Below are 26,641 nucleotides of genomic sequence, written 5' to 3'. Positions count from 1 at the left end.
GCATGACGAAGCTGGAGGTATCGAAAACATTGCGACCGTGGCATTTGGAACTCCCTCTGTATATCTTGAAAGGGCTTGAGTGTCCTACCCTTCATCACGTCTCCCAGTGTTGAAATGCCAATGTCGTCCCAGCCCTTGAAGCCCTGTAGAGCCGCCAGCTGGGGCAGGCGCCCATTGTTCCACAGAGGGGTCTCCCGAGTCAAGGTGTTCCACCATCCCATGCGGCGCAGAGCCTGCCTCCAAATCTGAAACACTATCCGTGTGACTGCTGGCAGCGCACCTCTCAATGGTGCCGAGTATAGGAGTGTGTGTAATGAGTGACACCCCATATGCTGCCGTTCCAGCGCAAATGCCGGGTCTCCCCTATCCCCATACCACCATTCATCAAGAACCAGCAGGTGTGATGCCTGGTAGTACGATAAAATATCCGAGGTCGCAAACCCTCCTCAATAGGTGGACAGAAAGTTCGTGCGTAGTGCCACGCGCACCCTACCCCCCCCCCCCCTCCCACAAAAATTGCCCTAGCACAGAATTCACCAGCCTGAACCAGCTAGGCGGGATCGGGTACGGGTGATTCTGTAGCTGGTAGAGGAGCCGAGGGAGCGCTACCATCTTGAAAATTGCCGATCTGCCAAATGGGGTCAGAGGCATACGAGACCAAGATTTAAGGTCTGAGCGAACTCGCTCCCACACCGGAGCCACGTTCCATTCCCAGGAGATTGCCGGTATGTCTGACAGGAACACCCCCAGGTATTTCAGGCCCCCACCGCCGACTGGACCGAGGATGCCCATGCACCCACTCTCGTTCGATCTCCCAGGGCCCACAAGGTGGACTTGCGGGGGTTCGTGTACAACCCCGACGTTTCCCTAAAAATCTGGATGATGCGCAGAAGCCGTGGCCCTGTCCTGTCCACTTCTGTGATTTAAAATAAAACATCATCTGCGTATAGCGCGATCCGGTCGGACAGACCCGGTGCCCATGCGAATCTCTGGACCTGCGCATCAATGCGTACCCATGCCGCCAGCGGCTCCATGGCTAGGGCGAAGAGGTATGGAGACAGGGGGCACCCCTGCCTCGTGCCCCGTCCTATGGAAAAAGTGGGGTAGGACGCGCCAGCCACCCGAACCGAACCGACGCTGTTAGCTCTGTGTAGAGGAGCGTTATGTAGGAGAGGAAGCGGGGTCCAAAATTGAGCCTCCGTAGCAATGCAAAAAGGTAAACCCAGCTGAGGGAATCGAATGCCCTGTCCATGTCTGCCAGGAGTAGTGCCGCCGGTTCTCCCATCTGCCGTATGGCCGCCACCGCCACGTGCGCCCTCCTTATGTTGTGTCTGGTCGCCCTCTGGGGCATAAACCCCGCCTACTCCGGGTGCACCAGGACAGAAATGTGGGGCCGAAGACGATTTGCCAAAGCCTTCGCCAGTATTTTGGCCTCCACGTTTAAAAGGGAAATGGGGCGATACGAGGCATGTTGATCTGGGGGTCGGCCGAGCTTATGGAACACCACCACTTCCACGTGCCTCCAATCCGGTGGGAGCACGCCCCCTTCCCGGGCCTCCTCCACTACCGCCCGGTAATACAGGACTAATTGCATACTGTAACGACTGAAAAATTCGCTAGGAAACCTGTTGGGTCCCGGTGCCTTGCCAGAATTGAGCTCCCCCAATGCCACACCCAACTCCTCGTCTGTCAAAGGGGCCTCCAACTGGTCCCGCACCGCATCTCTCGCCATTTTGGGGGGCAAGTCCGCAAGGAACTTATCGATGGTGGATCCTAATAAACATTCCAGCGGGGCGTACAATTCCGCAAAGTAAGCGGCGAAACGCTATGGCTGGGGGGTCCGTTACCGGCATCCCTGCCGAATCCAGAATACCCAGTAGGGCCTGGGCATGGAAGGCACCCTGACAGACGGTGCAGTATTTTACTAGACTTGTCCCCCCATTGGTATACCCTGCTGCACGTCGCCAGCCAGACCTGTCGTGCCTCATCCAGCAGCAGGGCGGCACATGCCTGTTGTGCATAGAGCAATTGCTGCACGTTCTGGTCCCTCCCTACCTCCTGACACCGGCGCTCAAGTGCCTCCACATCAGTTTCTGCACAAATCACTTCCTCCCTGTGCGCCGCCGCCCACCAGGATATATCAACCCCACGCAAGGTGGACTTCATCGCTTCCCACAAAGTCGCGGCGCCAGAGCAGACCCCTCATTATCCGTCAGGTACTGGACAATTGCTTCGCTCATATGGGACCCATACTCTGCATTTTTCAAATGCCAAACTGATAATCTCCATCGAAACGGTTGTTTCCCCCTTCCTATATATATATCTCAAGAGACACCGGAGAGTGATCCGAGAGGCCGCGAGGCAAAATTTCCACCGACGCCACCCTATCAACTGCCGCCCGAGGGACAAAGAAGTAGTCAATCCTGGATAGTGAGTGATGAACCGCCGAGAGGTATGTGAACCCCCACCGATCGCCATGCATACGTTGCCATATGTCTATCCAGTCCAAACCCATAACTAGCGAGTGCAGTTTCGTGGGAAGATCACCCCCGGGGCCACCCCCAACTCTGGTCCTATCTTTGGTCAGGTCCATAACATCGTTCCAATCCCCACCCACTATGGATAACCCATCTGGCATGTCAGCCCACAAGGAGTGCAGTTTCTCAACCAGATTCCATTGCAGGGGAGGGGGAGCATATACACTGCCCAAGGTCAGGAAATCCTCCCCAATTCTGCCCCGAATAACTAGATAGCGCCCCTGCGTGTCGGTCCACTGTTGTACGTGTACATATGGAACTAGGATCGCCACTCCCCACGAACCCCTTATAAAGCCAGCGTGAAATACCTGCTGAAATCCATAACGTTGCAAGCAAAGAGCCTTGGTGCCCAACAGATGCGTTTCCTGTAACATAAGAACATCAGCCCTAGCCCTCTTTGCCTGATGGAGTATCGCCCCGCGTTTGATTTTGTCCAGGGCCCCACGTACATTCCAACTGATAATATGGAGACTACCCGCGGTTATCCGGCTATCGTCTGGCACTCCTGCCATGAGGTGGCGTATGTTCCTGCCGAGCGAGCAGCGAACCGTGGTGGCGCAGGTGCAGAGAACAGCAAGTGACCAGCAGTAGTGCGATCTGAAAACTGAAACAACCCTTCCCCAACAAACCCCCCACCCCATACCTCAAAACCACAGAAGTATCTGTCGCGGTAGAGCTAGGCCCCAATCCCCAACAGGGGGATGAAGCCCGCCCCAACCAATGGATCCCCAACTCACAGCCCACATCCTCTGTTTCTTCCCCTCAGTTGCACTCCCACCCATCCTGTCCTGGTAGTCTACAAAGCAAATATTTATTTTTGAAATTTTTGTTGGTCTGGGATTCTCCCATTTGCTGCGGAGCCCATCTGTTTTTAAAATAAGCTTTAGCACATGTTTGTTATTGATTTTTGTTTCTTTCTTTTTTTTTTTTTTTTAGCTCTCCATATGGTGTCACTCCATCACAAACAGTAAATAAAAAATGAAACAAATTTGTGGCCTCGCCATGTTATGCCTGGTGACACATGCACACGTTGTAGGAAAGGGCCTATTTGACATTGTCATCCACACCATTTCCATAGTACTGATGCTTTTTGACTGAAAAAACACTGGGTCCCTGCTAATCAGACCACCAGTGCTCTTTCCTTTAAAACAAGGTAAATGTCTAATTGTAACCCAATTGGCAAGTACTTAAGCACCCCTGTAAGTCCTTGGTAAATGTACCTCGCTCTTGGAGGCCAGTAACAATACTTGTCTGGCAGAAGGTGATTACACCTCCTCCAGCAAGATGGCTAGCAGATTAGCATCTCCAGGTCAGAGGCCTCAAAGCCTCTCCTGCCTTTGAAGTGCGACCTTGGCTTCGCCCCAGCCATGGGTAATGCCACCCCCTGCTCTGCAGCAGGTAGGAAATTAGATAGTCAAAAGGCATGTTGCACTTACAGGCTACACACACCCCTAAGGTGGGCCACCTGACGTTTCGCCATCTTGTTTTTGGTAAAACTAGGATCTCTGGGTTACGAAAATGCCCACTTCTCCCAGGAAGTGGTCATATAGGGGGGTGTAGGTACCCCATTGGCTACTGCCCGACACTCCCCTAAATTCTGTATTTTGGGGTGCCCCTGACACCAGAGCTTCAGATTTGTCTGCCTATGGACCGATGAAGGACAAAGAAGAGCTGACTCCACAAGAATAGAGGACCTGCTCCAAAATTGGTGCCAAACCCTGCCTGAATGCTGGTAACCTCAACAATTGCCTGACCAACTCATCCAGAGGCTCAAAATCCTTCCCAAATGCTTGGAGGTCTGTTCATCGCTTAGCATCTCCCTTGGGTTGAAGAAGCCATTCCCCTGCATCTGCAGGCACCGACCGCACTTGTCCGGTGCTCTGTTTTGCTAGCCATCGGGCCCATTGAGGGAGCATCTTGCCAGAAGGAGATCACAGTGGTTCCAAGAGGTCAGTCCCATCTCTCTAGTGAGTTTTGAGACGCTACACCCTCCATGAGCTCCTCTGCACCAATACCACGAGCATTTGGCACAGCCAAGGCTTGCTGAGTGTCTAGACTGGACACCATTGCCACCAAAAGTGACCTGCCCAACGAGAGCCGTCACAACCGATGAGGCTCACACCGAAAAGAACTCCCCTAACACCCCTCAATTGAGTATTTAGGTGGCCTCCTGGCACCAGAACTTTATACTAACCTGACTAAAGGCAAAGAGGACACTGAAGAGCCGAACAATGTGAGAACTGAAGACTGCTGTGGACTTTTGGCATCAAACCCTGCCTGCCCGTTCCAGACTCAACAATTGCAAAGACCCAACTCATCCTCCAAAATAGGGTTGCAAGTACTTCAAAAACCAGCCAGCATCTTCCTTGGAGTTGATGACCCACTTCCCTATATCCTGCAGGCACTGATCAGGACTTCCGGTTCCAAGAAGCTGCTGACCACTGGGTTCACAAATGCAGTAGCCGCCCAGAAAGAGGTCAGCGTTCTCAAAGAGATTAGATCTATCTCTTTACCAAGTTTGGAGACGTCAGGACCCCTAAGAGCCTCCCTGCCCCAAAATCTGGGGTACCGGACTCCTTGCCACAACCATTGCTTGTTTAGAGTGCAGTCCGGACTCCAATAACCCGAAGACCGACCAGCTGACGTGGGACGTCCGCTCCACAGACGCCAGTACCAAGAATGGCCAAGCGTCCTGTTTTGTTTCCCTTTGCAGCTCCAGACCAAGAACCATCACCACCTACAATGCACGAGGGCCAGTTGAGCAAAACCCTCTGCACCCAAGCTCCCCGGCACGGGATAACAACACTGACTGCTCCCCTTTGCTCCCAGGACCCTCACCAACTGAGTCACCCTATGGGAGCTCCCGGACTTGTCCCCAAGTCCCCCTATGCAGCCTATTTCCAGGTTGCCCCCCTCTTTGCTAACTGTGTACGGTAAGGCTACCAACCCGTCCAGTACCTCTGCACCCAAATACACCAGGACAGGTAAAACTAAACTGCTGGTGGAAATTGGGACCTTGGCCCCCTAATACTGACTGAACTAAAGGGGACCCTCAAAATCCTTTTGCAAATAACTGTACACAGTAAATGGTCTTCTCTCTATAGGAAAGCATTACCGTGTAATAACGCACGGTTTGCTAACATTGCTATAAACTGTAAACGTAATAACTTGAAAAGTAATCACCCAATTACGAAGTTCTTGGTGTTGAAATGTATATAAAAATACCGGTTATTTTTTTTAACTGGTGTGGATCTCCTCCTTGAGTGGGTGTGCATGTTTGTTTGACTCTGTATATGCAACAAATGCCTAAGATTCCCCTCTGATCAGCCTAAGTCTGCTCGACCACACTACCACAAATGGAGCACCTTGGCATTGTTAAAGCAAGCACCTGCCCATTTATAAGGCATTCCTGGACTATTTACACAGCATACCTCCTCTTGGTTTACTTTATAAAGAGCCTACATGGGTGACCATGTGTAGGAAAGTGCCCCTTTTTGACATTGCCACCCCCACGTTTTGCCTGATACCTGATGTGATTTTGACTGAAAGTGCACTGGGTGCCAGCTATCGAGGTCCCCAGTGCCAGAGCTTTTTCCCAAAAATGTACCAGTGTTCCACAATTGGCACGACTTCAACCCCCTGTAAGTCCCTAATAAATGGAACCCCTGGTGCCTAGTACTTTGTGACTGAAGAGGGTCCATTAGGCCTGCAGCACGATTTGTGCCTCCCTAGGGACCCCTCATGCAGATTTTCCAAACTGCCATTACAGGCTGCATGTTTGGGTGCAGACAAAACCGAAGAGTCGACATGGCATCGATCCCTGTATGCCATGCCTACAGACACTATTTGAGTGTAGGAGGCAGGCTTAGTATTTAGTGCACACTTATTTAGGTGAAGCACCTGCACCAACCATGCAACCCATATGTTGTTTTTAGAGGTCTTAGACAACCATAGAAAGCAGCCTTCAGGCTTAATCCAGAAGGAATGTTAAGCTTGGTTTACCAGATTGAATCATGTTCTGTAGGTTAAACGAAAAAGAACGACTCATTGTATATATAAAACTATGTCCATTTACTACACAACACACACAAACACATTGGTATATCTCCTGCCCGGAGATGTCAACACAAATACGCAACAATATTTCAATTGCAAATAGGTAAGTAAGCACAATACTTAGTGGTCTCCGGGGGAAGAACCAACCATATACTTAAAAAGTGGAATGCGAACTGCGACTGAAGTCGGGACTTGGACCAGGAGACTCAGAAGAGCTGGGGGTACAAGGAGCCACCGAAGGTAAGTACCCAGGAACCCCACGGATGATGAGTGCAGAGTAAAAACACAGCCACTTACTCAACAGAAGTCAACGGGAAAGTTGTGGTTGCAGTTTTGAAGAAGGACCCTTCCCAGTGGACCCTGGGGAAATTCATCAGTGCTGAGGAAGACCAGGAGCTGTGCACGAGCTGTCCCGCGTCGGAGAAGTCGAGAACCAGGGGTTCAGTATCCGGCTGGAGCACCAGCAAGCATTGGCAGCTGCAGCAGGCGTGGAAAGCGAAGAAGGAGCAGTGTTGGGACCAGCAAGGTCCAAGGGACTCTGGCAGGTCAGATCTGTCTACCTACTGCACATAGCAGTGCAGTACCAATCCCTGGGGTACCAAACACCCTGCAACCAAGACTGACATCGAACAATCAGCACTCCAACTGTACCAGAGCCCAGCAGCTGCCGAGGGACATCAAGACCCCTGAGACCCACTTTGACAGTGGCCCAGCAGTCCTGAATTTGTCTCTGCCAGCTGTTTGCTCTTGACCGCAAGGAGTACCTTTACGCACTGAAGCTGGCAAACCTACTTGCTGGGTAACGACAAACTGGCTGTGCTCCCTTGTCCCTAAGGCCCTAGCGACCCTAGCCCCCCATTTGGGAGCTCTCAGACTTGCTGGAAGGTCCCTTTGTGCAGCCTGTCTTTAGAGGGCCCCCCTTCCTGTAGCGCACCAGCTACCAACTCTCAGCTCCCTGCGGAATTTGGGACACACCTGATGACCTGCTTGTAGAACATTAAACCGTGGCTTCCTGCTGCTCTAAACCCAGAAGATGAACCCCTACAATTGCCTGTGCTGTGTACTTTACCTACCTGCTGGGGACTTAGTGGACTCTCCGCATAGTGTACTTCTTTTTAGTGCACTATATAGAGAGCCATCTTCCTACACCATGCCAAAAAATGACACTTACCTCACACATGAAAATCGAAGCCTGTGTATGCACACGCGGACGACACCCAAATAGTACTTTCCATCCCTCCAGAACACTGTTCCAATTCCCAAAAACTTGCACCCTGCTAAAGGTTGGATGGCCAGTTGTTGCCTCAAACTTAATGTGGACAAGGCTGAGATCATGCTTTTGGGCAACTACCTTAACAATCAGTTGCTGTATCCCTGGTGGGACTGTTTAGAAAACCACATCCAGTCCCAAAAACCCCATAGAGAGCTTGGGTGTCTGGCTAGACAACAAGCTCAACATGGAATACTCCGAGTGCTCTGGATAGTGTTAGACCTCTTTCCTCTCCTTTCCAGAAGGCTTATTATAGAGGCACTAGTAATATCTTGTCCGGACTACAGAAATCCCTTGTATTTGGTTCCATGTGCTGCATAATTAAAAGCCTCCGGTCATGCAAAATACTGCAGCCCACATCCTTTTAAATATTCCCGGGGTTCAATCAGTAAGAAGTGTGCTGGCTGACCTTCACTGGCTTCCGATAATACTGCGGGTGCAGTTCAAAGTGCTCTGTATTGCTCACAGGGCCTATCACAATAAAGGCCCTCAGCTATTAAAATCTCTGGTTGAGCCCTACACCCCTAGTAGGGCACTACATGTCTTATGATGGTCCAAACAAACTATTCTCAGAGCAAGGTGGGGAGGCCGTTCTTTTTTGTACCTGTCTTCCAGGTTATAGAACTCCTTGCCGATCAGACTGTGCAAAATGGAATAAGAATCTACTTTTAGAAAATCTGTGAAAGCTTGGCTGTTTGTAAATTAGCTCTTTCCAGGACCTAGCCTCAGATCCAGTATGGGCTGGTGCTGGTTTGAATTTAGTGCTGGGAAGTCTTTGGGTAGCGACACTCTAAAAATCTGCTAGAATAGAATGGAAATCTTAAGCATAAATCTTGTTTTATTTTTCAGCATTGGAGAACATAAGGATCCCAAAGATCGGATGGTGCAGGTGGTAAAATGGTATTTGTCAGCTTTTCATGCGGGACGTAAAGGATCAGTTGCTAAAAAACCCTACAACCCTATTCTGGGTGAAATCTTCCAGTGTCATTGGGTCTTAGAAGGCACTGAAAGCGACGAAATTTCAGTGAGTTTTTCTGTTAGTAGTTTTACCATTTTTAACATATGTAACCGTAAAATGTATTTAATTTGTAATAAAAGCAAATGTTTTAAAAGTCTTTTATGTAGGTGATTGCAGTGGATGTTTCTGTCTCCTTCTATACTGCAGAGTATGTATTTCACATTTTGTTTTCGTGCCACATTGTTAAGGTTATTTGTTATCATCCACCTTTCAACAATTGTACTCTTCAACTGTCAGGAAAAGTGTACGACAATTGCAACTGTTTCGATGTATGACCATGTGAAGCTCTATGATCTTCAGCATATTTCAGTCTTTCCTTCTTTTTTTTATTCCTGTTTGCGTGGATTCTATCCTTCATTAGCTGTTCATGGTCTCCTGCCGGCTCCTTGTTGGTGTTTTTATCTTACATTCAGTCCAGGCTTTTCAGTTCACCTCAGTTTTCATATACAATCTATGTCCTCCCCCATCTGTAGTATTGTCCGCCCCCATCTGTAGTATTGGTGAAGTTGCCTACAGCTCCTTTTACTTACGCCTGCATCGCATCACCATCAGTAAATGACATCTGTAGCCCTTATTGGCAACTCTTAACCAGGAGACAGTATATACATTGAGGTTAAAGGTGCCAATGAATTCTAAAATTATTTTTCGGGAGCTTCCCATGTAACTAGCAATGCTGATCATGAGTGTTCCTTAGTGGGATCTTGCACACCGACATTTCCTTTGTTTGCCTACCCTAAGGTGAGCACCTTTTTACAATCGTAAAACATGTATTCTAGGACCTAGGATGCAGTTCTGCTACATAGATTCCTGATTGCTTCTCACATTGTATTAAGTCTTGAAGGCAGTGTTACGTTTGGGAGGTTTTGCTACTCATCCAGGCCATTGACACAGCCTTTTGGCCAAAATCGATGCCACTGACACAACGGTCTGTATTGCCTTAGGTAAGCCGGCAATGGTGCCCAGCAGAATTAGTAATAGTGATTATGCACACGCTTGGGGAGTGATTGGGGAACAAGAGTATCTACCATAACATTTGAAGTTGTAAATATTGGGAGTCCAGTAGTCTGCTACCTTGGTGTAGTCCACATCATGTTTTAGGAATGTCGCATCTATCATTCCACACTTCTTGCACGTGCTTTAGCCGTTCTGGGAACATTTGGAATTCGCTCAGGGGCGTAGTAAAATCATTCTATGTATTTAAACTGTATCAGCTTATGCCAATAATTAAGTGGGGTTTCCTTAACCTGCATGCAGCTGTATGCTGAGCATTTATCTGAAATTTGTTGTCCTTTCTGAGTCCTGTTTGACTGGGGGATGCGGTGTATCCGTCATAGCCCTTATGTATAAAAAGGAAATTAATTTTCTTATGTCATCCTTCCGAAGGTAGTCCGGCCTGGGTGCATAAATGCCAGCAAATACTGCTTTGGTTACTGATTCCAATCTGTGATAAAACAGTATAGCTAGCACTGTTTTCTCTTCCCTCTCTTTGTAATTCCCAGGAATAGATCACCTCGCACTTTTATCCCCACTGTCCCCAAAATCCCAAAGGCCGTTTTGTTACAGGTGAAAAATTGGGGTTTCGCATTACCGGAAGCATCTCAAATACCAGGCAGCGGGCCAACTCCGTCCATGACCAGCATTTGAGTTCCACTACATCCACATCATCAGGGGCGACTGCAGGTCGCTTCCTTTTTTGACTAGTGATGTAAAGGGGCTCTCCTTTGTAGCTCAATGCTAGCATGCATACCAGGTGTTTGATCAGGAATCAAGTATTTTGAAATAGTTCACCTGTGCAATTAAATAATATAGAAATCTGGTATTGTTAGGCCCCCTTCTTCCATTAGTCTTGGAAGGGTCCGATCATTTGATGCGAGGTTGCTCTACACCCACACTAATATAATTAGGAGTTGACCGAGCAGTCAAAAGAATGACAAAGACATTACATGGATACTGATGAAGAAGTAAAGAAATCGCTGCAATATAACCATTTAATTAAGCTAGATCTTGCGCACCATGGAGAGTGAAAGACGTATCCATCTATTGGTGCACCGTCTCCACTCTGAAGTAATTAATTCAGTTGTATTGATTGTGATGAATATCCCTAATTATTTCACCTGTTCTGTGCCTCAGTTTAGTGGGTATTCTTCTTAAATGGTCTTAGTGTTGCCCATCAGAGGAAACCTCTCTGATTTGTCCTAGTTAATTTTTGAGCCCAGAATCTCCCTCAAGCCTGATAATTCCTCTCAAAACAGGTGCCAGGTTAACTACTGGATTCTGCACGTATAACACCACATAGTTGCGTACAAGGATATTATTAGAGTTTTTCCACCTATATAAAGCCCTCTTTAACCATGAAAGTATCAGAGGAAGCATGTTAATCGTTATTTAGACAATGCAATAATTAGAGGTGATAACAGGCAGCCTTGTCATGTGCCCCTGCAACTTGATACCACTTCAGAATAAGCCTGTTAATTCTCACCCTAGAGCGTGTTTCAGTGTACAGTAATAAGTGGGCACTCAGTCCTATGTGTCTAAAATCTTCAAGTATAAACGGCAACCCTATAGTGGCAAACCTTTCTTTAGCGTGGTGTAGGACCACTGCTATCGAGTTGAAGGAAGTGGATCTTTGTGATATGAATCCGGACTGTTCTGGGTGTACTTAAAATAACATCAGGGGTTGGAGTCTTTGACGCAAAATGTTTGCAAATATTTTATTGTCCACATTCAAGGAGTAGAGTGGTCTTTACGAGGAGCAGCTTGTAGGGTCACTGACCAGTTTTAACAATGTACTAATGGTTCCTTCAAGCGTGGATGGGGTAATCTGCACTTTATAATTGCAACATTATACATCTCTAGGAGTTTGGGGGCTAGAACATCATCAAATTGCATACCGTCCTCTAACTTGTTTTTTTCTGGGATTATACCCTGGGTAAAGGCCTGTAGGTAATGTAGTTAGTTCATCAACAAAAGTACTTCTATCCTACTCACCATCTGCTTGCCTTGAAAGCTACCGAATGGACCAATACACCTCACGTGTCAAATTCATATGTACAAACTGATATTGTAACAAATTCACCTCTCATAACCGCATAATTGGGCCAAGAATCTGTACTTTAGTTTCTTCGTATATTTCTTTTTATGTCGTATTGCCAAGGCAAATTTTTGCTAAAAATTTATTTTTTAAATGCTTGATCTGCTCATCTACTGGATTTATTTGTACTAGCATGTAAACTTAAAGTAAAGAAAAATCCCCTTTGATTTATGCTGTCTTATAGTTTTCATTAAGCTATTTGACCGGTCTATGTATATATACATATATATGTGTGTGTGTTATACTTAGTGCATAATGGTATACAGATTCGTTGAGCATTCAGAAGAAACCATGCCTCTAACAATTTTCAAATCTGTTTGTTTTTAGGAACCATGTCTGACATTTTGGCATTTAGATATCCTGGTATTTTATTGTGCATTTGTAATATAAGAGACTAACATTCCATTCTTGTTTTGCACACAATGTCACCTCAGTTTGGACCCAGCTATATGCAAATCAGTCTTGACCTTGCTCCAGTAGTCCAAGCCAGGTCCTCCCTGAACCAGAACACGAGCAACCCAGGAACGGTTTCACCCTATTTATGGGCTCATCAGCTAGGTACAGGTGATAGTGTGCATGCGACCCACATCCGGGCATACCTGTCCCACTTAGGGCAACACAATAAGTATACAAAACAGTGATGAATTGAATGTTTTAATTAATCTCAGCAACTGGTAATCACTCTGGCCGCATCCCAATTCATTTTTATTTTGCACACCATGCCACCTCGGTTTGGACCCAGCTATCCAACAAGAGCAGATTTGGGCTATTACTATAAAAATGGATTACTAGGCAAAACGCACTGCATATACACATGAAAGTAGTTAAATGCATGCAACCGAAAATCAAACATCCCATTAATTAAATACTCTAACTAATGTTCACTCTAAAAAAAAAAGTTTACTTTTAAGAGAGAGAACATTAAAAGGGCAATCACATTGCTACCCCCAAAGAAATGATATCAAAGTCTTTGAGAAGAACCAATGTCTTCGAAAATAATAAAGAGAACAGCCAGATTCATGTTTCGACTCAAACAGTACATCTAGGAACAGACTGTGTATATTTTTAAAACCTATAAATGGAATTTCTTTTGATGTTGGCTACTTTTCATCTTTGATTTGATTTGATTTTATAATTTTATATCGCGCTGAATCACCCCTGGGGGTATCGCTGCGCTAGCAACAGCAAGCTGGTCATTAAACTAAAAAAGATATGTCTTCATAAGTTTTCTAAAATGAAAAGGGGCATTTCCATACGGAGGAATAAGGGAAGACTGTTCCAGAATGTAGGGGCTAAATACGAAAAAGCCTTACCACCTGAGCGGGCTTTCTTTACTCTAGGAACAGAAATACGTTTTTTTGAGCCTGATCTAAGAGAGGATATGGGGTGATACATTTCCAATTTCTTAGTGAGGACTGAGTTCATTTATGGCCTTGAAAATCATACAGCCTGTTTTAAATTGTACTCTTTTCCTAACTGACAGCCAGTGTAATTCACACAGTAGGGGCTGTGAAAGAGTCCTAGCTGGAGAATCGGTTACTAGGCGAGCGGCCGTGTTCTGAACAACCTGCAATTTATCCAAAGAGGAGGCATGGGCAGAGAGAAGGAGAGCATTGCAGTAGTCAATCTTGCTCATGAGCAGTGCTTGAATTAAAGTCTTCCTGGTGGAAAGTGGAAGCAATGGGAAAACTCTTCTAAGTAAACTTAGGATGTGATAGCAAGACCCAACGATGGTGTTAACGTGGGTTTGCATCGTGAGTTTTTTATCAAGCTTAATGCCTAGGTTTTTAACTACCTCTTTAGGAGCAGGGGCTTTACCCAGCTCCTCAGGCCACCATCTTGGTGTCCAGCAGATGTCTGCACCTCTGAACAACAGGATCTCAGACTTATCAGAGTTTAGCTGGAGATAGTTGGTTTTCATCCAGGAGGCAATTGCCATCATGCCCTGAGAGAAGATGATATGTATGTCGGATCTCGTTTTGTCGAAGGTGAGGAGGGGCTGGGTATCGTCTGCGTAGGAAATGTGGTTAAACCCTAGATCCCTCATCAGTTTGGCCAGAGGCATCACATAGATGTTAAATAAAGTAGGGCTCAAACATGAGCCCTGCGGGACGCCTCTGGTGAACTGTGTGGGAGCTGATGTAAAAGGCCCCATTGACACTGCCTGAGTACGGTTAGACAAAAAATTTGACAACCAGCTTAATGCAGATCCCTCCACACCAATCTCCTGGAGTCTATGTAGGAGGACTTGATGGGAGATGGTGTCAAAAGCTGCTGATAGGTCAAGCAGCACCAAAAGTGCCGCTTGACCTTGATCCAGAGCCATTCTGATATTATCCACTACCTCCACCAGAGCCGTTTCGGTGCTATGTTTAGCACGAAAGCCTGACTGAGAAACGTCCAGAGCCTTGGAAGACTCGAGAAAAACAGATAGATGTTTATTGATATGTTTCTCTGTGATCTTGCTCTGTAGAGGAAGCAGCGAAATTGGACGGTAGTTTGACACTTCCTCGGGGGAGATGTTAGAGTTCTTGCGAATGGGGATAATTTGAGCGTGTTTCCATTTTTGAGGGAGAGTCGCCGATTTTAAAGCGGCATTGATTATAGAACAAACTGGGGATGCCAGCTGGGCCGCAAATCGAGAAGAGATTTTTGCAGGTATAATATCCAGAGGGGATCCAGATCTAGTGCATTCCAGAAGAGTTTGCACTTCAGTAGTGGAAATAGCCGGTAGTAGTCAGACGGGGTCCATCGGCAATATGTTGTGACATGCTCTCTGCAGGAATAGAGGCAGAGGTATTGGATGAGGTGATATTGTGATAGATCTTCTCAATCTTTTGCACAAAAAAGGAAGAAATATTGTCACATAATAACTGAGAAAAACTATCCTTAGTCTGGCAAGATTTGGGGTTTGTGAAATCATGTACTATTTGAAAAAGTAATCTTGCATTATTACCTGCCTGCTCCAAAGTTGCTGCAATATAGGATTTGCGGGCCGATTTAACATTTTTGTGATAAATTGTCATGGCTGCTTTGTACATGGTTTTAGCACATTCATCATGAGAGCGACGCCAAGACCGCTCCAGTTTTTTACAAACGCTTTTCTCAGCACGTAGGTCGGACGTATACCAACCAGTAGCAGTGCTTTTAGGTGAAAATCTGAGAGGTTTAAAAGGAATTACTTTGTCCAGCAGATTACTAACTCTCAGGTTAAAAAGATCGAGCTGTTGATCCACATCCTCTAGCGAGCTGTTCCAATCCCACTCAGAAAATAGTAGGGAAAGATGATTGGCAGTTAATTTATGCCACGGTCGGTACTGACGAGTGGCAGAGGTATTATTTGTCACCGGGAGAGGGTCCATAAGACCCAACACTTGGAAATTTATTATAGAGTGATCAGACCATGTAAGCGGTAGTGTTTCGCCACATTTAATATCCAAGGAATTGGAGAGGATAAGGTCCAGAGTATGTCCAGCAATGTGTGTAGGGGCGGTATTGATAATCCCTAGACCCCCTGCAGCTAGATCTTGTAGACATAGGGTGGCATCTTGATTAGAGGCATCTTCACTATGGATGTTAAAGTCCCCAAGTAGGAGAAATTTCCGTGTGGTAATTAGATGGGGAGAGATAAATTCGAGCAGCTGATTGGTGAAGTTTGATGTTGACCCAGGCGGTCTATAGACTAATGCGCCTTTCCAAATACAGCGTGTAAAGAGGTCCAATCTAAAGACAATGCATTCAAATGCTTCCGTCCCCATCTGATCAAGAATGGTAACAACCAGTGCCTCTTTATAAATTAAGGCTATACCCCCGCCCATTTTGCCTATTCTATCCCGCTTAAGAATCCGATAGCCTTCAGGTAAAGCTAGAGCAATAGCCGGGGTGGAAGAGGGTTTAAGCCAGGTCTCAGTTATGAAACCTATATCGGGCTTCTGATCGGTGAGGATATCCCATACATTTGCAGAATGCCTAACCAAAGATCTAACATTGGTTAGGATACAATTCCATGCCTGGGGTTGCCCAGTAGGAGACGAGTGACTAGAGGGCTCCGACCTCATAGAGTTAGGTAAACAAATACAATCAAGTAGAGGTGAAGTGAATGTAATAGAACAATGACAATGCATGCATTGAAACTTACAAAGCAAACCTGAGAAGGGGCCCTCAAGAAGATTGTAACATAGATCCTTATGGCACACCCTATTTAAAGATAGCAGCTGCTCACGTGTATATATCCGCGTGGGATTAATCGCAGGTCTAGTTAACTGCAAACACTCAGGGTGTCTGGCGGCTGGCGGCGTCCTGGCGCGGACGGGCGCAGACGGGCTTGCCTCTGGCGCGCCCGCTGCGCGCTGGCATAGGCGTGATCTTAAAGCCCCCGCAGTGCGAACGCTAGAGCGCTAACAAAGATGGCGCCGTTAAATGCACTTGTCCCTCAGAAACCCCCAAAGACACGCAAAGTAGCGTGGAGTGGAGCCAAATTTTAATGTGCAAGTAAGAGGAGTTTAGCACAGGAATGGAAATGTAAGGATTGAAAATAAAACAGTACTCTTCGCCTGAACTCACAAAAGCACAAACAAGTACATTTATAAACTCTTACCCTACTCGTTACGAGAGGGAGGAAAGTTAAGAATGTTTAAAAATATTTAATAACTGAATGCTGCCGAATATAAAAGCAACTACAAACGTTTCTGTCCGACAAGCACAATTTCTTTCAACAAGTCTGTTGAATCTTTGATTCCTTTATTTGATTTGTGAAAGTGAGAGCAAAACATACAAGCCAAGCAAAAAAGAAACTTCAGTATTGTATTGCATTATATGGTGTACATTATTAACCTTCACACATCTTACTTAGTAAACATATATAGCCATTTCACTCTCCTTATGATGCATAAAGGTGTTGTAATGTGCATAGGAATGCATAGAAACTCAGTTGTTGAAAGGAATAATCCTTTTTTTTTTTTTTAACTTATTTTTGGTTGTCCTTTAAACATAGAACATTCCGATCAATTTTGCGAACAGTAATCAGTATAACAGTAGCACAGTTGTTCCCCAACATTGATAGCATTAGACCAGTTTACAGAATATATCAATACATCACATTATATTGACATCACACTTTGGAGTAGATAGTCCCGCCCAGACTCCGTGGACTCATCTCCTTTACCCGCTAGCCACCCTTTCCCACCAATGCATGTAAGTCGGCCTGTGTGTAATCCCGCACTCTGTATGTATTTGGTGTGATCTGTACCGCTTGCAACACACTGTTAGTTGTATCAAAAGGTCCCTCATTCAGACCTATGTATTCTGGGCCTTCACCTCGCCTCCTGCTTACGTTCGACAACCCAGCATCGAATCCATAACGTCCATACATATCTCTAGTTAGGAGCTTGTACCACCACCCCCAGGTACTCTCTTGGGAAACGTCTGCCTGGTTATGAGATAAGCGCCGCCCAGGGGAACCTACCTGTCACTCCCAACACAGTGAGCAGAGTTATTAGGAGGAAACTTCTGCGTCAGAGAAAGCTGACCCCTGCCGACCTGCCAATAAGTAGCATGTCAAAGGGTCCCATATATCCCTAGGTCTAGAGGCCCTAGGTAGCATTTCAGCATATGTGGTAAGTCTTTCTTGGCAAGTCACCAAGTCCGCAATCCAGGTCTTGAATTTGGGTGCCCGTCCCCTACCCCAGCGACAGGCCACCCGCCTCTTGGCCATAAGCAGGGCAAGAGCAACGTACTTACGATGTACCGGCTGCACTGGTTTGACATAACCAAGCAACGCCATCAGTGGCGTAGGTTCAATGCGGGTATTCGTCATCAGAGCCAAAGCATCAAAAACTTGCCCCCAATACTCATGCACCCCCGGGCAGTCCCACACCAGATGAAGAAAATCTGCCCCAGGAGCGTGACACCTATCACATCTGTCCGAGTCCCGCAATTTATACCTGCGCATCTTAGCTGGAGTGTAATATAGTCTATGGAGAACCTTATAATGAAGTATGCGGAGCCTCCTGCTAGCCGAGACCCTCTCAGTTTGCAAGCAACAATATTCCCGTTGTTCATCTGTCAAAACAGGTCGCAGTTCCTTGTTCCACTGCGTACGGGAGAGCGTGCCCGGCGGTACACTCTGCGCATGCACCGTCCTATATATCAGGGAGACAAGGCGTTTATTTGAAGTATTTTTCAGCATTAATTGGAGCGGGGCCAGCGCCTGCGGCTCTACCGGGAAATCCGGAATTATAGACCGAATTCCAAGACGAAGGCGGATATATAGGAAGACATCCAACGGGGTCTGTTGCAGACCCTGAAAGACATGTTCGAGAGGCCGAAATCATCCATTATGGAAGAGGTCCCCCCAAGTGTTAATACTGGTGCGCTTTTTGAAATGATGAAATATTGTTTCTTGAAGCAGGGGTATACTCGGGTGGTAACTGAGAGGCAGCAAAGGGGAATAAAGTATGGCAACATTCAACATGTGCCCTATGCGTTGCCAGGCCCTCGCTGTGCATGTGATTGTGGTCGGATTCCTGTCTCTGGACGTAATTGGGTCATACACCACTCCCTCTAACGGGGTAGGATGTGCAAGCCAGTGCTCAGCCGCTACTTGCGGCATATATCTTGGCTGCTTCACCCAAAACAATGCGAAGTGAGCTTGCGCGCTAAGGTAATAAAGTTCAAAATTTGGTATTCCGAACCCACCCTGCGCATACAGTCTAACAAGTATCTTCCATTGCAGTCTCGGCTGCTTCCCTCCCCACACGAGACGCGTTAGTTCTGATCTTAACGTCTTGGAAAAAAAAGTCCCTGGGTAATACGGGATGTTTAAAAACAAATAGAGCAGTTGGGGAAGTATTATCATTTTAATTAGGGAGGCCCGCCCCGCCATTAAGAGGGGAAGTGTTATCCAGCGATTAACATTTTCCGATATATGAGTCATAACAGTTCCATAATTCAAGCGCATAAGTTCCTCCCTATCTTTTGTGACCCGAATGCCCAGATACCTCAGCTCATCCTCGCACCACTCCAAGGGGTAATCCAGCGGAAAGCGTATCGACGCCGCTGTCAACGGGAAAATGCAAGACATCCCCCAATTAATTTGAATCCCCGACAGAGCCCCGAATGTTATAAATTCTCTCAGTACCGGGTTCAGATTTTGTTGCGGGTCTCGTATATATAGCGTAATATCGTCGGCATATAATGATATGAGAATCTGTCGCATATTACACCGCAAAGCCTTGTTGTTGTGGTGCTGTCGCAACTTTGCCGCCAGGGGCTCTATTGCCAGACAGTAATGGGGATAAGGGGCACCCCTGCCGGGTGCCTCTGGTAATTTGGAAGGCCGGGGACGTATGCCCGTTAATGAGCACTTTAGCTACCGGCATCACCCCAAAAATATAGTCCCACTCCATGGAATCAAATGCCTTATTGGCATCTAAAAACACAGCAGCCAACGGCAAGTCCGGCGAAACGTTATTTAAAATGGCAAAGAGCGTTCTCAGATTGTGCGAGGTGCCTCTCCCGGGCATGAAGCCCGATTGATCTGGGAGAATCAAATTCTCCATGAGCAGACTCGGGCATGTAGCAATGAGTTTGGCCAGAATTTTAGCATCACAGTTGAGGAGAGAAAGCGGCCTATAGGAGTCACACTGCCGGGGCGACTTCCCAGGTTTCAAAAGAGAGACAATAATAGCCTCCCTCATAGATGCAGGCAGCCGGCCCACCTCGAGGGATTCCTCATACACCTCTCGCAATATGGGGGCCATTAGATCTATATGTGTTTTGTAGAATTCTATCGGGATACCATCCGACCCGCAGCTTTCCCTGATTGCATGCTCATGATAGCGTCCTTGACCTAGTCCAGCTCAAATGGTGCACATAAAAATTCCGGTTGCCTATCACTCCGCCAACCTAGCGCTACATCCCCCAAATAACTCTCCAATTCCAAGCTGTCCCTACCCTGGGTGGTGTATAGTTGCTGATAATGCTGCGTGAATGCCCCCGAATACGGTCAGTGTCACAATAAGCCATACCGTCTGTGTCCTCCAATTCCGTAACATAGCCAGAATAGTGAGACTTCCTGACCGTCTGTGCCAAAGCCTTACCAGGTCTATCACCCTCCCCGTAACAGCGCGCCACCCAGAATTTACCCCCGAACCGAGTCTCTTTCTGCGCCATAGCCATATATTCCGTGAGTCTCCCGAAACTTGAGTTGGGTATCGCTGCTCGGGTCTAAGACTAATTGTGCTTCCAAGGACCGTAGCCTCACCTCCAATCTATGTAGTGTATGGGTTATGTCCTTCAACACCCCGGCCCCTTTTGCAATACAGAAACCTCAGAGTGTAGCCTTGAACGCCTCCCAGATAGTCTCCACACTATCCACTGAGCCTTTGTTACGGACAAAAAAATATTTTATCTCGTCTCGCAGCTCCGTCTGGAAAACTGTGTCCAGTAAGATGGAAGCGTGCAAACGCCAAGCCCCGCGAGGGACGTAAAATTCTGAGGAGGCCAGCGTGAGCTTAACAGGGGCGTGATCCGAGTAAGTTCGAGCCAAAGGCTGCACTTGAACTATCGCTGGTCCTACACCTCTGGATACCAACCAATAGTCTAGCCGCGCCCATGACGCTGCCTGTGTCATGTAATGCGTCCCCTCCCTGGCGTGTGGATGGGTGTGCCGCCAAGCATCTACAAGGTGATAGGCGTCTATGGTGTCCTGAATAACTGCACGCGCCTTAGTGTAATGGTGAGGAGCAGAATGAGATCTATCACGACTAGGATCATACACTACATTAAAGTCCCCTCCCCATATTACGTGACTGGAACCTATATCAAATATCTTAGCCCATAGTGAAGTGTAAAAATCGGGTGCATCCACATTCGGACCATAACAACATGCGAGTGTGACCGAGACCGAACCCAATCTCCCCCACGCCAGACAGTATCGCCCCTGCGGGTCACAAGAGGTTCCAGCTAATTGAAACGGTACCTGTTTTTTAATAAGGATTGCCGTCCCTCTTGCGTACGTTGAATAGGAGGAGAAAATCCTATACTCCGCCCATCTATGCGCAAAGTTGTTCGGTCGATGGGGAGTGAGGTGCGTTTCCTGCAACATGGCAATGTGCACTTTGTGCCTGTCTCAATATGCTAATATGTGTCTTTTCTTCCTCTGGTCCCCCATGCCTCTGATATTCCATGTGATGATATTTAACGTTCCAAGGTCATTATCAGTCATATTCCGGGACATTCTCCCTCAACTGGCGCAACACCCTCTAAATATTCCTCCATGTTCACTATAATACCTCAGTCTCTGAGATTGCGTAGTATGCTCGCATTCCAATACAGTAAGTAATATCTCTAAATCCTCTAAGTAGGAATCTTGTGTGATGATTATCAGACAAATGACCCAACATAACCAGTCCCTACCCTCCCCCACCCACTGAAGCAACCCCAACCTGCCAGAAATAGTCGATAGCCCAACGTATACAAAAACAGCACTACCGCCCCCACAAACATCATGCAGTGTGCATTCCCCAGGGTACACCCACAGGGGGACAGTGCTAGGTGGCGGCACAGGAAGAAAGGAATAATCCTTCCTTGAACAGGAGAAAATTGCAGTCCAAAAATGTCGTGAAACATTTCATTACAGCTGGGCATAATTGGATAAAATAAATAAATTTAAAAAATGAAAGAAACCTAGTTATTGACATTCCTAAGTTTTATCATTCTCGGTCAGATTTTTCATCTAGTCAGTTAATACTCCCAAAAATACCTTTGTAATGACCTTGTTGGCTTTTTATAATACCAACCAACACCAGTTTGTTCACATGCGCACCTCTGGGTCCCAAACATCCCTATCACCTATAAAATCCCCCAGGGCTCCATACTGTTTGTTGTCATCTTCAAACTCTTTTCATGGAGCCTCTTGTTTCCCAACTCACAGAGAACAGAATGAAAATTCACCAATATGCTGATGATACACATACCTACTTGAAAGTCTCCTATGCTTCAGACATCCAGCACCTCAAACTGGATGTTCAGTACCTACCAGAAGCTCAACCCGACCAAGGCAGAGATCCTGTTATTTGCCAAGAACAAGAAATACTACAAACGTGTCTAAGTAACATAAACCTTGATGGTTTTAAACTCCAACTTTCAGTGAATGCGTTTCTCCCCAAACACCAACCTCTCCCTCAAGGAATAAATTGCGAAAAAAAAAGAAAAACAGCCTGGCATTAGCTCTCACTCTTCTAAAGAAAATGAATTGTTTCTTCCAGAAGTGATTTCAGAACTGCTGTTCAAGACCTCATGCTCTTGCTTTTGGATAGTTGAAACACCTGCTCCATGGCCCTAAACACTATATACTGGCACCTCTTAAGGGCATCCTGCCCATCACAGCTAATCTCATAGAGGGCCTGCAAGAAATATGATCAATCACCCCTCATACTGATGTATTTTCATTAGCTCTCCTCGTCGGTCTGCACCATCTTCAAAACCAGCTGCATCATTTGCAAAGCGATCACGACCAGCATGTCTGCTTTACTAGCAGGCAAGCTCATCATTTTTGGTGGTTTTCGTTACACCACAGCCAAGATGCCATAAAACTGTAGAAGTGTAAGAAAAAATAAGCCAGCAAGCCTTTTCCATCAATGCCCTAAGGATCTGGTATAAAATTCCCTGTATCCATCTGGACCGCCCCAAAGATTCTCCAATCTGATAGAGACTTCTAGCTGCTGATTCCTTATCTTAGAATATTCCCCAAGCATCAGACAGGAACCGGAAATCTTGAGCAGGTCCTCTGCATGCCGGTAGGTGGGGCCAGTCGGCTCTGCGTTGGCATCGTCCACGCCGGCTGTGACGTGCGTGGTGTCTATATAGATGTCACCCCAGTGCGCTAACATCAGATTGAGGCATGTGTGCCTGTAAATACTCATGCTGTGTATACTCCTGCTATCTAGTGTTATGTCCGGTTGTGTGGAAGTTGTTTTCCTTCGAAGAAGACTTTTGAGTCACGAGGTAGAGTGACTCCTCCTCTTGGTGATAATGCACATGGGTATCAACACCATTGTTAATTGTTTTATTTCCGCCGTCTGGTTCGGATGTGTGCTCCGATTAGACACCCTCATGGTGCTTTTTTCGGTTCACACAGTAGCTTCCATTCCATCGTTGTTGTCTTTGTTCGCCCTTCTCTTTTCCATTACGTATCGACGTGGCCCCTCTAAGGCCTCGCCCGCTAGGGCACAATCCCATCTCCATTGTGTCTCTCAAGAATGCTTCACCAGTGATGGAACAGATGCCTTTTTCAGTACTGTCCTCACTGCCACATGAACGGATTGATTTTCATCAGGTCTGCAGTCTGTGCCTGTCGCCAGAACCCAGCGAGGCCGACTGCAATGCTTGCGGCTCCTTCCATCTTTTTGACCATTGCTTATGTCTGCTCAACATTTTGGTCCAGGCGATGTAGAGGGAGAACAACACCCTCAGGCATCAGCTGCAGAGGAAGAGGCCTTCTCCATGGAAGGCAGCTCCATATCCAAACTAGAGCTCGACCTGGAAATAGAACACCTCCCACCCACTCAACAGTCTGTGAGTGCGGTACCCCCTCCCCCTCGACACCATCCCAAACAGCCTTTGGCTAAAAAACATGTAGCCGTTCTGGAACACTCTCGGTCTGCCACTGTTTTCCGGCCATGGTCGTTACCGAACAACTGCTTGGAAGCCCCGCCCTGCTCTGGCTTGGTGCTGATTAAACCTTCCAAGTCATTTACTTCGGCCCGACTTGCTCTTTTTCGGACCAACTTCCTCTGCATTGGACCGAACCTCAGTGAGGAGCTGACACATGACTTCGACGTTCTCTACCTCCATACTGAGCGGACCATCGTCATGAAATGAAAAACCCTTTTTGGGTCAGAAAATTTCAAAAAGTCCAGCACGATGGTCGAGCCCATCCTCCATTGACTGCAGGAACAGCTGGACTACAGAAAATAAACTGGTCATCCAACCTCATACGGGCCGCATCTTTGCCCGCCTTTTGGCTGCTGCTGCTCCACTGACAAAAGGCAGTTGTCATTTCAAGAAGCCCTAGACACTCCAGTTCCTGCGAAAATACTTAAGAAGGCAGATAAGGTTACCAGTCCCTAGCCTCTTGCACCACCACCACCTATTCCACCTCTCCCCACCTCATTGTCATTTCACATCAGGGGTCTCCACAGTCTGACATACCTGGCCATGATGGGGGCAGAGGACACTTTTGACGTTCCTACACAGGGTGGCCCATGGGATACCTATGACATAGACCCGTTAGAGGACACAGACACTGATTCCTACCCTGCCCTGCCCTCCCCTCCCCTCCTGATGACTCTACATCATATCAAGAACTCATCGATAAAGTTGCCTCCTTCCATCAGATGAAACTTCATAAGGAGCCCTTAGAGGAGGACTTCCTTTTCAAAATACTTGCTTCCACTCACGGCTCCAACCAATACCTTCCAATGCTCAAGGGCATGCTTAGACATACCACAGACATTCTTAAACACCCTGTTAGAGTTAGGGTTATGACACTCATGGTGGGCAAAAAGTACAAGGCATCCCTGTCTGACCCCATCTATATTCTGGGTCAACTTCCACTAGACTCATTAGCCATTAACACTGCCAAGTGAGCAAATTCCAGGCCAGCAAGATGAAAAGAGCAAAAGAATTGATACAGTGTGGAAAAGAGTAGCAGTGCAATTAGCCAACCATTGATGTATTATAAACTCTATGATCCTCCGTGCGTGGTATGACCTTGACCATTTGGACGAAATGGAAGACCTCCCTGAGGAGCACAGAAAACCGGGCCAAGAACTTGTCTCAGAGGGCAAGCTTATTTCAAATACATCCATTCCCTGTACCTTAGATTCAGCGGACACTGCAGCTAGGGGGTTCAACACAAGTTTTCTCCTTTGAAGGCATGCATGACTCTTTATTTTTGGGTTTAAATCAGAGTTTTAGCAATATCTACTGAACATGCCATTTGACAATGAGCATCTTTTGTGGCTCCCAGGTCGACCAAACGTTGGAAAAAATATAAAAAGGCACAGACCGCAAAAGCAATAGGGCCACTACAAACACCAACTACCCGTGGCTCCTTTCGTCGTCCCTCCTACCGTGGAGGTTCAAAAACAACCTTCTCTGAAACCTCCACCTCTTACCAAGGCACTCAGGGTAGGCAAACCTGTCCCAGGGCTTACTTCAGGGGATCCTAGGGGGGCAATGACTCCAGAGGCAAGCGTAGTTCCCAAAAAGGAGCTACACCTGCAAATCAATCCAGACTTCCATCTTCTTCCTCCTCACCATATAACACCTGTTGGGGGAATTTAGAAGATGTTCCACCCACATGGCAGACCGTCTCCTCAGACCAATTGGTGTTGGAAATTATCCAACATGGTTATTGCCTGGAGTTGACTTTCACTCCTACCAACATTTTACCTTGTAAACAGGCTATCAGTAGAATATCAAACACTTCTCAAAGAGGTCGTCAAAGCCCTCCTCCTCAAAGGGGCTCTAGAACCTGTTCGCATACATTAGCAACATACAGAAGTTTACTCACTATACTTACTATGACCCAAGTAGGACAGATCCCTGCGGCCCATTTTGGAATTTGGGCCACTAAACGAGGACATTCTACCGCAACACTTCTATATGGCAACCCTTCAGGTTGTCAATCCTCTTCTTCAGCATGGCGCTTATTTCCACATTCAAATACACCCTGCACATTGCCGATATCTCAGGTTTGTGGTAGGTGGAAGGCACTACCAATTCAAAGTCCTCCCCTTTGGGGTGACTACTGTGTCTCAGTTATTCAGCAAGGGCCTTGCAGAAGTAGCCGCTCACCTGGACAAACAGGGTGTCCACCTATTTCCATATCTGGACGATTGGCTTATCAAAGCTGCCACTCGTCAACAGTGCCAAAAGCACACACAGATCACAATAGATCTGCTTCGTCACCCAGGGTTCACTATTAATTTCACCAAGTGCCACCTCCAACCCCTACAGATCCAGCCTTACCTAGGAGCTATTCTCAATGCACAAATAGGCCTAGCCTATCCCAATTCTACAAGGATCCAGTCTTTTCAAACACTGTTTCAACCAAATCAGCAGCTTACTGTCAAGACAGTCATGCACCTCTTAGTCATGATGGCCTCCTGCATAGCCATAGCACCCAATGCAGGGCTACACATGCGTCCATTGCAGGAATGTTTAGCTCAACAGTGGTCTCAGGCAGTGTGTCATTGGGGCAATCTAGTGGTGATCCGCCGGCGGACTCCTCACTCTCCGCAGTGGTGGATCACCAACAACCTGTTGCTGGCCGGCCTTTCCTCGACCCTTTTTTCGCACACCATTGTTACAACAGACGCATCACTCACTGAATGGGGTGCACACTTGCAATATTCAACGGTGCAGGGCCTGTGGGAGACCAAATACCTCCACATCCGCTACCTAGAGCTTCTAGCTGTTCACCTCACAATAACATTATTCCTACCTCACCTAATGGGCACGGTTGTCCTAGTCTAGACAATATGACAGCCATGTATTATCTGCAGAAACATAACTGTTTCAGCTGTCTCAAACCATTTGGCATTGGGCTCTCCATTTCAACATTCACCTGTTAGAGGAGTACCTTCCAGGGTTGGCCAAAA

At 46.9% G+C, this 26,641-nt stretch overlaps 1 protein-coding gene across 12 annotated transcripts in view; it reads left to right on the top strand.

The window, feature by feature from the left end:
- Positions 1-26,641, top strand: part of OSBPL9 (oxysterol binding protein like 9) — a 1,355,357-nt gene that overhangs the window by 1,075,984 nt on the left and 252,732 nt on the right. For all 12 annotated transcript variants that reach the window (XM_085602637.1, XM_085602632.1, XM_085602635.1 and 9 more), the window contains one exon: positions 8,713-8,887. In XM_085602637.1, coding sequence (XP_085458763.1) covers positions 8,713-8,887 — 175 coding nt within the window. The remainder of the gene's footprint in view (positions 1-8,712; positions 8,888-26,641) is intronic.

Source organism: Triturus cristatus, chromosome 4_2, assembly GCF_964204655.1.
Source record: "Triturus cristatus chromosome 4_2, aTriCri1.1, whole genome shotgun sequence".
Classification (NCBI taxonomy): domain Eukaryota; kingdom Metazoa; phylum Chordata; class Amphibia; order Caudata; family Salamandridae; genus Triturus; species Triturus cristatus.
The sequence above is the reverse complement of the archived record's forward strand: the minus strand, read 5'-3'. Positions and strand labels throughout refer to the sequence as shown.